Source organism: Rhipicephalus microplus, chromosome X (genome assembly GCF_043290135.1).
Source record: "Rhipicephalus microplus isolate Deutch F79 chromosome X, USDA_Rmic, whole genome shotgun sequence".
Taxonomy (NCBI): Eukaryota; Metazoa; Arthropoda; class Arachnida; order Ixodida; family Ixodidae; genus Rhipicephalus; species Rhipicephalus microplus.
The window spans coordinates 266,143,917-266,160,428 of NC_134710.1; the positions used below are offsets into that span (position 1 = coordinate 266,143,917).

The window sequence follows — 16,512 nt, forward strand, 5'->3', positions numbered from 1 at the left end:
TCCAGAAACTTCATAGTGTTACTTTTGTGCCAAGGAAGGGACTATTTCGAAATAAAATCACGTTTTAGCGGTCCGCATTAGGTTAGCGCACTTCAAATTACCCGTCTTAAGAAGCGGACCTACCGGACCCACTCACGTCACTGGTGCCGTGCACAACATTGCCCGGCTTTACTGCGCTAGTAGCAGCAGACCGAAAACAGCGGGAGCCATAGCAGCAACAACCGCCATTGATCAATTTACCGGCAATGGCTGCAAAATTGCAGACGTTTTTTTGTTTCGACTGTGCCCCGCTAGACGGCACCACATGTCCTGTGTAACCACTTGACAATCGAATTTTTTAATCACTCGCACCATTCCGCATAGTAACGTCCGACGGTTCTTTTTTCCATGAATCAAACAGAAACGAACAAGCAGCATTTTATTGCGTCTCTTCATGTACGGAAAGTTCTTTCTTTTGTGCAGTTATATCAATTGCTAGTGAATAATTCAAGACGATCCGTCTGATGTCATCAGAAGAACCGAGCGTGTCAACGACACGCTTTCGTCGCACTGGTTCATGACAGCGATAAGCAGTCACAGTGATTATCCTTTTTTACGGTCGATAGCGAAGCGTGTTCATCGTAAAGCCGCGACCATCGTTGCGGCCCTGCCGAGACAGCACAATGGGGCAAATGCTATGGTCGTTCAGACGCTGAACGCTAGGGAGCACTAGGATCACTGCGCGCATTGGCGCACGAGCAGATTTGTCACGAGGTGATTTTTGTACTTCACGGGCATTTGTAATTAGCAGAAAAACACTAATACCCAACAGATATTAAGTTCAAAACTGTATAATCGAATGTTTTGCAAACCGATCTACAACTTTCTCATTGAAACTTTTTATCAATCTTCAATTCTTGCAAAGTTAGGTAATTAAGCATATTCAATAAACAATATTTGAGAACACAAAAAATAGTCCAACTCCATGGAACGGTGAACAACATGCATTTGGCGCGTCATGATTACGTGTTCCGGAATATTTTAAAAGTCTGGCTTAAGTTACGTGGGACATCCTTTATATATGAAAACGCAAGAAAGAAAAAAAATGCCAGAAAATAGACTCCGGCGCGCGGAAACGAACGTGGGACCTCCGTGTCGTGAATGCGAGGCGTTAACCACTGTGCCACCAAGAAGTAACTGTTTATTATGAGCCACCCAGAGGTATACCTCCTGCGACGTTTAAACGGCAAGCTATGAATATCTAGCACTTACCGCTGTTGGCGGGCATCTCGGAGGAAAACTACCGTGTTTTCAGCATTATCGGTAAGATGGCGCAGTGAGCGCACGGCGGCTCTCATCTCTCACGCGTAATTAGGCTCGCGTAGAAAATAAGAAGGTGTACGCTCAATCACGCGCCCTTATCTTGCAGTGGCGAGAATCGTACGTCTTGGCTAGCCTTAGAGTTTTGTCGGAACAATTCTGCTGAAGGTACCGGGCACACAAAGTTCTCTGCAATCGTTGCACAGCCTCCGTTTGCCAAAAGGGCACGCTTTTCAGACACAGCGAAGTAACAACTCAGGCGCCTAATCGAGTTATAATCTGTACCTGTGAATGCGTTTTGTGCGTCCTTTGTGTGGGAGAAACGCAGGGTACGTTTGGATCTGCTTTTTTTTTAAATGAAGTGTACACCTTGCATGCAAAACTTCATCATTATATTTATCTTCATGTTAAATGTGTTTACATAATCCTGTAGTTATTTTGTTGTTCATCTGTATTTTGGCAACTCCCTTCTTTTATGTACAAATGTACCCTGAGGGTTTTACAAATAAATAAATAAATGAAAAATACGCGTGACCTTCCTATTCGTTGCTATCGCTTTCATTGCTACGCCTTTGTGGCAAAGCTGTGGCTTTTTTTTTTCAAACTTCACGCGATGTGATTACGCACACCGGCGGTGGCGGTGGCGGACAATTACGGCGCTGCGCGAGACCCGAGTCGTGATGTCATAACAGCTTTCGCTGTAAATTGTGCGCTGTTGTGTGGGTAAACGTGGTTGTAATGTTATTGAGTTAGAAAACTGGGTTTGTCTGACAGCACGGTGAATCTTAGTAGGATAGAGATTAACACATAGAGAAGTGGCAACGCAGCATGGCGGAATATCTTAGCTCGCGGTGGCGATTCCGACGATTCGTAGGCAGCAAGGTAGACGTAACTCGCATTACATAGAAATCAAACGCTTTGAAGTCCTCCATGACACTACTGTCCCCGAGGCAACAGCGCGATATATAAGTAGCTTGGACCGTCGTAAGTCATGTAGTTAGACACCCCATTTAGACGTCTTCGACTTGTGTCACTACGGGTGTGCTTTAATGACCACGTGCTGAATAGTAAAAGTGCCACGTGACAACCTGCGCAGGTGTTTGCCGATTCCTGCTGCCGTTGGAGCACCGAGTCAACATGGACTCATGCACTGACAACGACTTGCACAGCGAGGAGGAATGTGAAAGCGATGAAGAATGCGTTGAGGACACCAACCTAAATTCTAGCCTGGAGTGCCACCTGCCGAGCGGCTCGGCAGCGCGCTCCGGCTCAGCCTCATCGGTACGCTAACTACTCGTATTCGCTGTCTTCATGAACATCTAAAGGGGAATGCAAGCCCCCCCCCCCCCCCCCCTGGCATTTCGGATATTTACTACATAGTAACTATAAGCCACCGTGACCAGTGCATGCAGGTCGTGGCCTGCAGGATTGTCAGCCAATTTAACCCTTTATCGCCTATCTTGCCGGCCGTGTAAGGGCAGTGAAAGAAAGGCTGCCATTTGGTATTATCGTGAATCATGGACTTGAAAACACGTCAGACAATCTTGTTTGCTAAAAGAGACTAGAATAGCGCTTGTGGTGAAATGCACGACAAACACACAAACACATATGACAGAATGACTGGGACATGTACCGTTCTCTAAAAAGGTTTACTTCGGGTGGCTTGGTCCCAACACAAAAATCATTGTGGTTGCTTGCATTTCCTTTTTTCGTGTCTGTAATGATGAGATGTTATTTATCCCCTGAGTTATTCATCAAATTGGTGTCATCCGCGAATCGCAGGTTAATAAGGTATACCTTATTAGTATACTTTTCATGCATTAACTCTTATTCCTATCTTTTTCAAATCTGGGGTCCGGAAAAGCTCCTGTAAAAACGTGGTGAGTAGCGTTGGAGAGATCGTGTCTTCCTGCCTTACACCCGGAAAGCAGGAAACCAGGCCTGAAAATTAACATGCACAAAACTAATATGCAACAGTCTATATGGCAGATAACAGTGCGTTGCGATAGGTGGAGTGACGCTGAAGTAAAGGAATTTATCTACTTAGGACAGGTAGTAACCGCGGAACCGAACCATTAGAGCGAAGTAGCTAGACGAATAATGATGGGGTGGATCACATTCCGTAAGCATGCTCAAATAATGAATGGTAATCTACCACTAGCCCTCAAGAGCAAGGTATATGACAGTGGCATCTTGCCAGTACTTACCTACGGAGCAGAAATCTGGAGGCTTATATAGAGGGTTCAGCTTAAATTGAGGATGACGCAGCAAGCGATGGAAAAGAAAATGATAGGTGTAACCTTAAGAGACAAGAAGAGAGCAGAGTGTGTAAGGGAACAAACCGGAGTTGAGGATATCATATATTGAAATTAAGAAAAAGAAACGGACACGGGCTGGACACGTAGCACGTATAGGCAGGATAACCGCTGGTCAATAAAGGTATCGGACTGAATTCCCAGAGAAGACAAATGCGCGAGAGGAAGACGGAAAGTTAGGTGGGCCGATGAGATTGAAGTTTGCAGGTATAAAGTGGGAGCAGAAAGCACAAGATCGTGTTGAATGGCGGATCATGGGAGAGGCCTTTGTTTTGGAGTGGGCGCAGTCAGGCTGATGATAATGATGATGATTTCCCTTTTTAAACGTGCTCGTCTTTTTCCTGTCATGAATGCATGTCACAACGGTGGCGTGCAGGCTGTCCGCCACCAGCAATTGTAGGGCGCGTGCGATAACGCAAGGAAGGGCACGCAAGGCAGATGATGGTTATCATTGCGCGACACCCCAAACACGACTTTTGATTTTAGTGTGCATAAGCTGAATTCATCAGGAATAGGCGCATGAGAACACTAGCATATTATCATGAGCTACTAATACAGAGTCTGGATTTTTTTTTTAGTTTGGCTGAGTATAGATTCCGGCACATGCTCCGACACTGTTTTAATCACTGATAATAATTTGATTGTGCTTCCATGTGCTTATTCTTGATATGAGATTGTTTGACAGCCTTTATAAATTGGTGTAGTTCTTGTGATTTATTAGTTTAAAGTGGACCTCCATATGTGTCAGTTCATTTCTTCAATTCGTCTCCGTACCCTTGATTAATATATGGGGTTTAACGTCCCCAAACCACCATATGATTATGAGAGGCGCTGTAGTGGAAGGCTCCTGAAAATTCAACCACCTGGAGGGGTAGAAATTGCCGAAGTGGTGGCTGCAGAAATATTGAATCCTGGCTACGGCGGCTGTACTTTCGCCTCCATCGAAAATGCAGGCGCTAGAGCCGGGATACGATCCCGCGACCTGCGGGTCAGCAGCCGAGTACCTTAGCCACTAGACCACCACGGCGGGGCCGTCCCCGTACGCTTTGTGCCCTGTCTGTTTTTTAGTTGTGTTGCCTCCCCTTAAACTGTTTTTTAAAGATGATTTAGCTTGATTTATAGTGCTTTAAGAACCTTTAGACATTCAGAATCATGCTGTGACAAAAATTACGTCTTTTCGGTTCTGTTCGAGAGTTGTGTGTTCGTTTTTACAATTACTGGTAGACCTCCATGAAACCGAAACTTATATTTTGTGTAAACGAAACATATTTCAATCTGTTGAACGTACTTATGTTTGTGCGTGAATTCGCAGTATACATTTTGTTTGCGGTGAAGTACACTACAGCTTAATAAAATTAGGCGATAGTAATTGCTGCCCTTTTTATTTGAATTGCGCTAAATGCCAGGCGGGAGCACACGAAGGGACACCGTCTTGACACTGCAAGGATATGTTATACAAAAGTTTTGAAAGCATTTTTGGGGGCGAAGCTTCTTAGGCTGTGGGTCGCTCCCTCCTCTGTAGTCGTAGTAGTATTATGTAGCCGCCTGTAGTTCATGAGTTGCCCAATAGATAACATTGCTTGAATATGTCCGTCCGTCCGTCCGTCCGTCCGTCCGTCCGTCCGTCCGTCCGTCCGTCCGTCCGTCCGTCCGTCCGTCCATCCATCCATCCATCCATCCATCCATCCATCCATCCATCCATCCATCCATCCATCCATCCATCCATCCATGGGTTCGAATTCGGGCTGCGGCGGCTGCATTTCCGATGGAGGCGGAAACGTTGTAAGCCCGTGTGCTCAAATTTGGGTGCACGTCAAAGAGCCCCAGGTGGTCGAAATTTCCGGAGCTTTCCACTACGGCGTCTCTCATAATCATATGGTGGTTTTGGGACATTAAACCCCCAAAATCATTCATTGAATCAATCAATCAGTCAATCAATCACTCAATCACTCAATCAATAAATCCATCCATCCATACATCCATCCATCCATCTGTCCATCCATCCATCCATCCATCGACCCTTTTTTCGTTATGTTGTACACATTGAACAGTCATTAACAGCATTGTAGTATGCAGATGATATAGTATTAATAGCCGACAACAATGAAGACCTCTAGGGATTGGTAGACATCTTCGGTAATCAGGGAGATTGGTTTACTTTGAAGTTCAGTAGGGAAAGATTGGCAATCAAGATTTTTTAATAATAACGAAGGCAGTGAGCATAAGAAACAGGAAATCATGCTAGAGATAGTGAAAAATACAAATATCAAATATCCATTCAAATATCAAATATCCATATCCAAATTCAAATATCAGATGTCAAAAATACAAATATATATCCATCCATCCATCTATTCTTGGGAATAATATAACTTGATGGCGTTTGTGTTCCAGAGACGATAGTCTTTCTTGGGGACCTTCGACGCCAATATTTTGATTTGTCTGTCTTTCTGTCTATCTGTTTGTCCGCCGTCACAACACCTTACACAGCACCAAAAGATATCCCAAACCACCAACTCGATCCACAGCACCTACCAATATTGCTGAAGTTGCAGCGTTCATACTTGTGCGATTTTCAATTAAAAAGCAATTCTTGCGCATATCTGAGGCACCATAACAACACGTGTCGATATTTTCTATGTGTGTCTTTATACTGGAGAAGGCACACATAAGTAATTCTAAGGCACACATAAGTTATTCTAAGCACGTCGTGCTGACAGTCCAATGCGATGCTCAAAAAGGCAAGTGTTTCCAACGCTTTGCTAAGACGACATGGGGGTGGCACCTGCTGTCACTTTGCATTCTACACCTTATCGCCTCCGAGACAGGCAAGCATTTTTCTCCATGGGCGCGTACGCCTTCCTTTGTTTTCCAAGATAACTGCCAGATAGTACTCGTGTCTAACGTGCCTTGATGTGCTCGTTCGCCTTCCCTACACGGATTGAGACTAACGCAGTGCTTCCAGAATACAATTCATCGATTTTCTCGCGCAGAACATCAAATAAACGTTTTGTTCGCTCTCTCCCCACGCAAGACTATGGTCTTTCGACATCATTTGCAGTAAAACATGCAGATACACGGCCAATTTTTTTTTCACAGCATATCCGCCGAGTGAATGATGATGAGTGGCGTGAAGCGCTTATCCCTCCAGCCGTGCGTCCATCCGTCTATCCATCCATGCTTTAGTCCGTCCATCCATCTGTCCGTCTGTCCATGTGTTCGTCCATGCTTTCGTTTTTCCGACCGTCCACATGGACGACCGCTTCGCTGCACTCATCATCAATCACTCCTTGAAAATGCTGTGTTTCTTTTGTCAATCGGTGTCGTAGATTGTTGTCTTAAATATTGTAAGAAGATGTGGTGTCTTTCAGAGTGAAACAAAGGTCGAAACGAAAAATGTCAAAATTGGTGCGCTTTTAACAGAGTGAAAGCTATGGCTAGAGGACAATACAAGCACAGAAGAGGCATTTACAAGACATCCTGAACAAAACAAAAAAGCTGTGTGAGCAGGCCTCTGTTTAGACGATACATTTTCATGAAATATGCTTGCAGGCAAAATAATAACGCGAATAAATGCTTTTGTGGGACTCTTGACAGCGTGTCCCTGAAGATGTAAATGTAGAGTCAATGAGTAGTTTAGCAATGGAAATGCTGTCATGCTGGTTATATTTGGGCAAGCAGATGTCAATGCTGGGTTCTACAGCACCGCATGGCTTGCCTGAGCAGGGACTGAACTCGCTTCAACACTTGTAGCCAATCAGCGGTTGACGAAAAACAAGCTTAATACAAAACTAGTAGCTGCCAAACCACCTAACGGAGAACTTGTCGCACCTAAGGAAGCTATAAGAGCCTCGCGGCTCCTAGCGTTCCACAACCTTCGAACGATGTCATTAGCACGTTCAGAGAAATTTCTCGGTTTTCTCAAAACATAATTTTAGTTGTTTTTTTATTGCACAAGACGCAATGACTTCTGAATGATCCAACATTTCTTATGAAAACTTCCTATGCTTCTTTGTGGAACAATAATCTCTGCAATGAACTAGGATAAGTGAAAACCACCTGGAACTTTTGATGTTATAAGGTTTCGAATGAAATGAAACCACCTGAAATTACACAATTTAGGGTTCTAGTTCATCGCACAGTCTTAATGTACAGCTACATTGCTGCCAATTCATTTATGTTTCTGGTATCAGGATCGGTAGTTCACTATCGCACAATGGGCACATTTTGGGCGATTTCTGTAAATAAATTGTGATAGTTGCACTTCTTTGTCAAACATACTTGAAGTGTAATTTTAAACAGTCCTTCTTAAAACAAACACAAAACAATCAATTCACGATCAAAATAGAAAAAGGATTACCCGAAAGGTGACAACATACTCTGGTTCCATAGCCCTGCAATTAGTGTATAACCAACGGCCAACGCAGCCAACACTGTCACACGTCCATGTAGTGATATGTTGCATGGTTTAATTTCAGACACCTTCGGATCTGTTTGGTGCGTCATCTGAAAAGACTGGACTGTCTCCGGAGTAAGCTGCCATTTTAGTCATTTTTATACGTGTGAGCTGAAGTGTACGGTACTAAGGCGCGAACACCGAACTCGAACGTGGTCAGATGCAGGCTCGTAGCCAAAAAGGTTGCGGTACGCCACCCCCCCTCCAGTAAATTTAATTTAGGTTGGTGTTTTACCAAAAATATGTAATAAAAATCACAGCATATCTGCGGAGTGAGTGATGATGAGTGGGGCGAAGCGTCCGTCCATCCATCCCTCAGTGTGTCCGTCCGTACGTGCATGCGTCCGTGCGTCCGATCGCGTTTGAGAATGTGGACGGTGCTCGGGTAACACCGACGAGACGCGAGTCAAGAAGCCGAGCGCAAGCGCCTTCAACGTACCCGCCGCTCTGCTTTGTCCATGTCCCACCACCGATCCGCCACGTTCGGTGACTATGCAGGAGACAGAGAGACACCCTTTCTCCGCTTACCCAGGCACAGCCCGCGAAGCAGTCATTTGGAGAGTAGCGGTACAGCACCATCTGGAATATAATCGCTGAAATGCAGTTTGTATGTACTTCTATAAGACAGCGCCGTCTATTATACTGTTCGGGAGATACTGCCTTCGTTTCTTTATCATATATTTTTCTCTCGATTACGTGTGATGCATGACGAGGTTAGACTAAGAGGAGCTTCGCCCCTAAATTAGGCATACGCGTGTGCAGGGTTCCCCTTCATAGGGGAAGCTTCATCGCAGCGCCCCCATTCTATATCATGTCAATGCATGAGACTGACTTTGCGCCCCCTCGCTTTGATTTGATCAATTGTTTATTTCATTTTACTTATTTAGTACTTAGTGCTAATTTCATCAATGATTATAGCAGGAAGGAGACAAGTATATAAAGGCAAAAAATGGAAAGACAATTCATGCAAAGTAAAAGTTTTTGTGTGAATGGTAGTGTAACAATCAATACAAACTTTATATATGTAAAACGTCTATATACAACTGTGAAACCTAACTGTAAAACACTGACACATTATAACACACCAATATAATTAAGATTATGTTATACAATTGAACTCACACGTACTTAGGTAAGCTTTACAAAATAAGTACCATAAGGTATACATTGCAATGGTATACTCAATGGCATGTGGGTAGTGGCAGGCGTACTAAGGGTAAGGTACATCGATAAGGAATTGTGCAAAATATTTGTAGTTTTATGTTTGTGTATCATGTGTGTACTTTTCAAGTTGTCCTCGAAGGGTGATTACTGAATAGGTATTGGTAATAGTGGAAGGCAAGCTGTTCCCCTGTCTTATGGCTAGTGGGAAGAAAGAGTATTTAAAAGAGTTAGTATAAAAGCGATATTCGTTTAGCGTGTATGAATCGTTTAGTCTAGGTATTCTTGTGTCTGCAATAAAGATGTATTTAGAACTGTTAACACGACCTTCTTAAGAATTAGTTTATCTAGGAACTTCAATCGGGCTAGCGTAATTCAGTTGTCAATTGTGAGTAATCCGGCCGATTTAATTAAAGTTTTCGAGAGGCTGTGAGTTGATATTTATTTATTTAGTGCATACTGCAGTCCGTAATACAAGCAGGAGGGGTAAAAAAAGGGAACACAGTGAGAACATAGTTAAGAGGTTATACAGTAAGTTTTGTAGCTATCTGACGCTAAAACTGAAAAACAAGTACGTACTAAGTCGGGTGAAATAAATAAACACTGCTAGAAAAAAAAACGCACACATTTGTAGCAACAGTCTCAAGCACAAAATTAAAGCAACGCTACTGAAATCAAAGTGAAATCATGAGGTGGCGTTATCTATCATGGTAGTATGACCAATATTATCTAAGCGAAGAGATGCATGTATTTTGCAAGGTCAGGAATTTATTTATGTACCCTCAGGGCCAGAGGCATTAGAGAGGGGAGTGGGTTACAATAGTTACAAACATAATATAAAACAGAGCAAAAAAGGTATAAACACAACAAAACCAGCAAAATGCAATGTGCTTCAGTGTTACACGTTATACAATGTTAGCTAAAGCAGTTTTAAAAAGTTGGTGGTCCGAGATTGTTGCCGTCAGTGCGGGTAGGTGGTTCCATTCCTGTGATGTACGCGGTATGAATGACTGGGAAAAGGAGTTAGTTCTGCAGGACGGCAAGCCGACTTTATGGACATGATTTATACGAGCTGAAATGTACCTAGGAGGCAGAATGAGATCGTTTCGTAGCTGGCTGTGATAAAAAAGCTTATGAAAAAGACAAAGGCGAAGGACTTTCCTACGAGATGATAAGGAAGGTAATCCGAGGCTGGATTTCATAGTGCTTATGCTTGCAGTCCGGCTGTAGTTAGAGAGTATAAAACGAACAGAGTTATTCTGAACCATTTCAAGTGAGTGTATTAGATTTTCTTGGTTAGGATCCCAAACTGATGCAGCATACTCCAGTTTGGAGCGGATAAGCGTCTTGTAGAGAGTTAGTTTTAGTGTTGAAGGAGCCTGTGAAAAATTTCGACGTACGTAGCCGAGCATGCGATTAGCGTTATTAATTACGTACGTGGTATGCACGGACCGAGTGAGGTCGGTAGTAATATGTATTCCGAGATATTTGTAAGTGCTGACAGATTCAAGTGGAGCATCGTTCAGATAGTAAGTGGGCAGTATACTGTTAATTCTAGATACGCGAAGGAACTTGTATTTGCTAGTGTTGATTTCCATTACCCATGTTTTAAACCAAACAGAAATAGCGTTAAGATCGGATTGAACGGTTAATAGGTCATTATCATTAGATATTTCACGAAAGAAGACGCAGTCATCGGCAAACAAGTGGAAGTGAGAAGTAACACATAAAGGTAAGTCGTTAATGTAGATAAGAAAGAGCAGGGGAGCAAGGACAGATCCTTGAGGGACTCCAGAAGAGACGTTCGTTCGGGGTGAGACGTTATCGTTAGCTAAAACAAACTGAGCGCGGTTAGAAAGGAAACATTCAAGCCAAAATAAAAGTTTCGGATCAAGATTAAGATTTTGTAGTTTGTGAAGTAACAACTTGTGACATACTTTATCGAAAGCTTTGGAAAAGTCTAAAAAAATGCAATCAGCGATGGATGAATGATCAAGAATGATGTTTAATCCATGGGTGAAAGATGCAATTTGAGTCTCGCATGAATAGTTTTTTCTGAAACCGTGTTGACATTTGGAAAAAAACGAGTTAGATTCGAGAAAAGCTGCCAGTTTAGAATATAATATGTGTTCTAGTATTTTACAAGGTATGCTGGTTAGCGAGATAGGCCGGTAGTTAGACGGTGAATGTTTGTTACCAGTTTTAAACAGTGCAGTTATCTTTCCAATCTTAAAGTCGACGGGAAGACAGCCTTCATGAAGCGATTGTTCGAATATCTTCGTTAGTATGATTGAAAATAAGAGCTGGTGTTTTTCAAAAATTTAGGACTGATCGTATCACACGCAGGAGATGAGGAAGGCTTTAAGGACTTGATTACACTTTCAACATCAACGTAGTCAATAATAATATGAGGCATGGGTGGGTAGTCACAATGGGGGGTGGTCGGAACAGGGGCGTCTGTAGTTGCTGAGAAATTTATGGAAAAGGCATCATTCAGGGCTTCTGCAACACAAATGGGGAGGAATGGTGTTTCCAGCACTGTCAATCAAGGTTAATATTTCGCCATCTTTGGGGTTAATAACGCGGCAAAATTTCTTAGGATCAGTTAGTAACATATTCGGAAGCGTGGTGTTAAAATAGCAATATTTCGCATTTTTTAGTGCGGTGGTGTACTCTTGGGAGGCTTTTTTGTAATCGTCCTATCGAACTATGCAGGAGGATTTTTTCGCGGCCTTGTAAATACGATGCGTTTTGTTTAGGAGACGCTTAGTCTGTGTATTGAACCATAGTGCATTTTGGTTGGATGTGATAGTGCGAACAGGAATGTGTTTATTTTTAGTTGTTTCACCTTATCTACAAAAACGTCCCAGTTAGTTTGAACACTACGACTATCAAACGTGGAGAGGAAACTATCAAGAAATGTGCAAAGTTCATTATTAATGGAGACAAAATTGGCTTTACCGTAGTCATGAATTGTTTTAACCGTTTTTACACGCTCGGGACAGGATGCGTTGAGTTTGAACGATAGCAGAGTATGATCGCTTAAACCTGGCAGATGGGTAATGTTCGAAACAAAATCGGAGTGGGACGAAAGCACAAGGTCTTGTGTGTTAGCTACCGACGCAGTAGTTCTGGTAGGTTGCTTTACTAATTGTGACAAGGAAAAAAAACTGAGCACAAATTTAAGAAATCATTTGCGAATGTGGAAAAGGGGCTGATGGTAGGTGGTTCAGTTGCCCAGGAAATGTTTGGAATATTAAAATCGCCTATTAGAAGCAAAGGAACCGATGGGTGGCGAGACTTAACAATGTTGATAGCATCGTGCAGTTCATTGATAAAGGACGGGGATGATGCAGAAGAACGATAGCATACACCGACAACAACTTTTCGATGGGGGAATTAGATAATGGCCCATACTATCTCCAGATCTGAAGGAACATGAACAAACTGTGATGGTAGGGTTTTCGTAATAGCCAGCAATACGCCACCCCCTTGGCGGACTGTTCGATCACATCGGTAAAAAGAAAAAGAATGAGCATAGTCGAGTAATTCGTGGTCGAGAATATCTGGATGCAGCCAGGTCTCTGTTAGTGTTCTGATATCAGCATTAGTTGTAGTAACGGCAAAATGAAGATTATCGCATGAGTTAAGAATGCTACGAATGTTGGTGTAAAGAAATGATACGCGATTTAGTTTCCTTCCACTGCCCCTCAGTTTTTCCTAGCTTTCATTGCTCGGCACAGCGTGGTTTTGGTGGTTATGGGGCAGGCGTTGTAGGTGCTCTGTTACACGATTAGTTGAGGGGTCGAAGAAGTATTGTTTTTTGTTCATAATCAGCTTGTTGTGCCGGAGTTGGAAGGGACTCATATAATCACGAATAGTCGCAGACAGTGAACAGATGTTTGTGTTCTGACATGCTTCCTTCCAGCAAGGAGAGTCTCAATGACGACCAGTGTGACTTCAAACTAGGCGATGACATGCCCATTCCAAGGCTCTCACCAGAGCTCGAGATCACAACAGATTCTCTGGGTATGTCACCACGTTCTGCGCGGTTCTTATAAGCTCTTTCGTGTGAGACTTGCCTGTTAAAAACGCGGATAGTGACAGGTAAATACCGTTGTTCTTTAGTATACGCATATATATATATATATATATATATATATATATATATATATATATATATATATATATATATATATATATATATATATATATATATATATATATATAGGTGCCAGCCACGAACACTGGCAAAATAGCGATACTTATGCAGCACCTGTCCTTTGAGTTCAAATTATGGCTTTGCTACGACGTCACAAGTGATGTTTCTCATCATATTTTGTTTTAAATAAATGAAAAGAATATAGCCTATATTCAGCGTCCGAAAAGCCCTAAGAGCATTTTCTACAGATATACGCACGTGAACACTAAACATAACAAGAATTTTTGATTTCGCTCTTAATAACGAGCCGAGGTAAGCATGATTGATTAAAGGTCGTGAAATGGGTGGAACATGTGACTTTGGTTTATATGAAGCAATATTCTGACGTAGTCTGAAGTAGCCCAGTTACTACCCTGCGGTATCAGAGTGTTATTTCTTCCTATGCACTCCGTTTACTGCGAAAAGGTTATACAGGGCAGGGCTGGCCATGCAGAGATACCAAGTATCCCGGAATATAGATATCAAATTATGTGTACAGATATCAAAAATACAGATTGAGATGCATTTTCATTGACATTACGGGATATTTCTGAAATTCTTTTAAAAAAAAGACAACGAAAAGTATTCCAGAATACAGATAAAAATGCAGGTACCACAATACTGGTTTCATTTCGGGGATACTGATGTTCTGCAAAGAAATTCGTTAGGTGCAGGATAATATCGGGAAAATGTTCCATTGCATTGAAACTTGTTAGTGAACCATATCTCTCGAATCACTAATGAACATTGACTCAAGAAAAAAGTATACATTTATTCTGCATACAACTTCTGTATTGCGGATATTGTCGTTCCATTAGCTACATTCGAGCAACATCAGATTCTCAAATAGGGTGTCGTTTGGACAACGCTAGTACGTCCTGAACAGGAGACTTGCGAAATGACTTGCCACCTAAAAATATAGGCGTGCGGCACCTGCCTCCGCGATGCTGCCGTCGAAACATCGGGTGCTGTACCCTTCGACGTCTTTCACTTTGTCGGCGACCAAAAGCGTGCCTTTGCTTGACGTAGCATGAAATTCTTCCATTGCCTCACAGAAACATCTTAGTTCATTTCGACAAAAAAAAAAAACAACGATATACGCAAGTCCTGCACAATATCCCGATATGATCAGTACATCAACGTATTCTACTACAGAGATACAAATACATTTCGCAAATATCTCTGAGTGTTTTCTCAATATGTATCTTTCAACACAGAGATACAGCTACCCAAAAATATATTTAAGAGTTATCGCGGTACTGGCTGGCCCTAATATAGGGCATGGAGCAATGCGCGTAGGTGTATACGCTTATTTTGAACGACATCGTTCAAAATGTGTACCGTGAACAAGATAATATACACATGCGATGATAGGAATGTTGTACTGTGTGTTACCGTATACATACATTTGTTAACCTCACAGACCGCGACGAACAAAGCGATCACTTATAGGCGAAGAATGACATGCGCTTTCGTTGCATTTGCATGTTTTTTCGCCGTTTATCATTTGCCCTTCCCACTTGCCATCAGTATCATACCCAGAATTTTTTTTTCAGGGGTGCGAAGGTGAGTAGAAGTTTAACCATACTTTAATATGTCCGCGCATGAGTTTCTATGTTTTGCGCGTATATATACGCTTGAAAATGAAAAAATTTTCGGAGAAGGGCGCGGTTGAACGAATCCCCACCCCTCCCCCCGCGGTCACGCCAGTGTTTGCTATAATCTATATTATGTCATGCGAGTGATCTGAGTGCCGTGCCTTTGACCACAATGACAGACGTCAGTTGTTCGGAGGACGATGAAGGGCAGTTACCATTCCACAAGTATCTGATGGAAATACCCGAAAGAGAACTGTCACCTTTTTTCCTGTACATGCCGACGATACCCGAGGAGCCAGAACTGGAGGCACAGATGGCCATTGAGCATCTGACCGAATGCTGCCACGAAGAACTCAGCGTTCTCACGGAGGAGGAGCTAGTCGCCCTGAACCTCGACGTGCTCTTCAGCGAGGACCGCGAGGTCACCACAAATGCCGAAGAAGGTACGAGACAGGGCTACTATCGCGTCTAGTTATAACGCGCTAGAATGGCGCCGTCGACGTGTCAGTAAACTATAGAAACTTCCACCGTTTCGCTTGCTTGCAGGCATGCACATTCGAGGTGCCGTGAAATCACGTTTGTTGGGGCATTATGTACAACGATCGTGCCACTCAGAATTTCATCAGGGATCATGAGGGCCAGTAGCTATTGAGTGCGGCAGTGCGTTGCAAGCGTAATTTTTTGGATGCGAAGCAGCTTTTTGACTAGCCTGTGTAACGCTGTCCCTCCGTAAGAAGACGCTGCGCACCGCAGGTGTTGGCGCAGTGCCAAATAGGTCACGCCGCTGCTGCGCATTGACGTCACGCTCTCCTCGCAGTGTACTCTGACGTCACTCTCTCCCTCGCCTGCCGCGTGCTCGTCGCGGCACCCGGAGTTGCCGCCTCGTCCGTTCGCCTACAGCACCTGCCGCGACCGCCACTCCCTACACCGCCGACTCGTCGGTTCACACACAATAAACCTGACGCGCGCCTAACGTACGCGTTGAAATATGTCTGTACGTGTCACCTACAAGACCTACGCCAGCCATCGCTTCAAACAAATCTTCCAGCGCTCAACGCAGCACCCTCGTTAGCGCTGTTCAACCTGTGACGCCACCCACGCGCAACGCGGCTGCTGCGCATCCCATCAGGGTTGTCTTCGGGGAAATGGTCGAAGTTTTTTTTACCCCAATGTGCTTGGATAAAGTTCTGTTATGCGGTGGTCAGCCGCTTCACTTCACATAGTGCAGTTAACACATAGTGTTAGTTATAATAACAATTTCATGCAAGCACTGACATGCTAGCGCACTTTAGCTCCCGTACAATTTGTTAAAAATAGTTCCGCGAGAAAGACGAAGAACAATGGACCTAAACAATGCCTTTAACGGGCTGCACAGCCTGTTGCAAGATGCATCGAGTTGTGGTGCTGGTGAAGAGTTTTAAAATCTCATGGTCTGCTAAACGAGCAAATAGCTTGGGCATGATATCGATCATGATAGGTCAT

At 43.3% G+C, this 16,512-nt stretch overlaps 1 protein-coding gene across 1 annotated transcript; it reads left to right on the top strand.

Moving 5' to 3' along the window:
• Positions 1-2,398: 2,398 nt before the first annotated feature.
• On the top strand, positions 2,399-15,502 carry LOC142775246 (uncharacterized). Its single transcript, XM_075876596.1, has 4 exons — positions 2,399-2,580; positions 8,093-8,145; positions 13,160-13,260; positions 15,210-15,502. The coding sequence occupies exons 1-4, from the start codon at positions 2,437-2,439 to the stop codon at positions 15,500-15,502; spliced, it is 591 nt and encodes a 196-aa protein (XP_075732711.1). The 5' UTR covers positions 2,399-2,436.
• Positions 15,503-16,512: the final 1,010 nt, after the last annotated feature.

Bases quoted from the DNA above. Each gene is read 5' to 3' on its own strand.
- LOC142775246 (XM_075876596.1), top strand. From the start codon at position 2,437: ATGGACTCATGCACTGACAACGACTTGCACAGCGAGGAGGAATGTGAA. The intron at 2,581-8,092 runs GTACGCTAACTA...GTTTAATTTCAG, and splicing joins GCTCCGGCTCAGCCTCATCG to ACACCTTCGGATCTGTTTGG. The intron at 13,261-15,209 runs GTATGTCACCAC...CCACAATGACAG, and splicing joins GATCACAACAGATTCTCTGG to ACGTCAGTTGTTCGGAGGAC.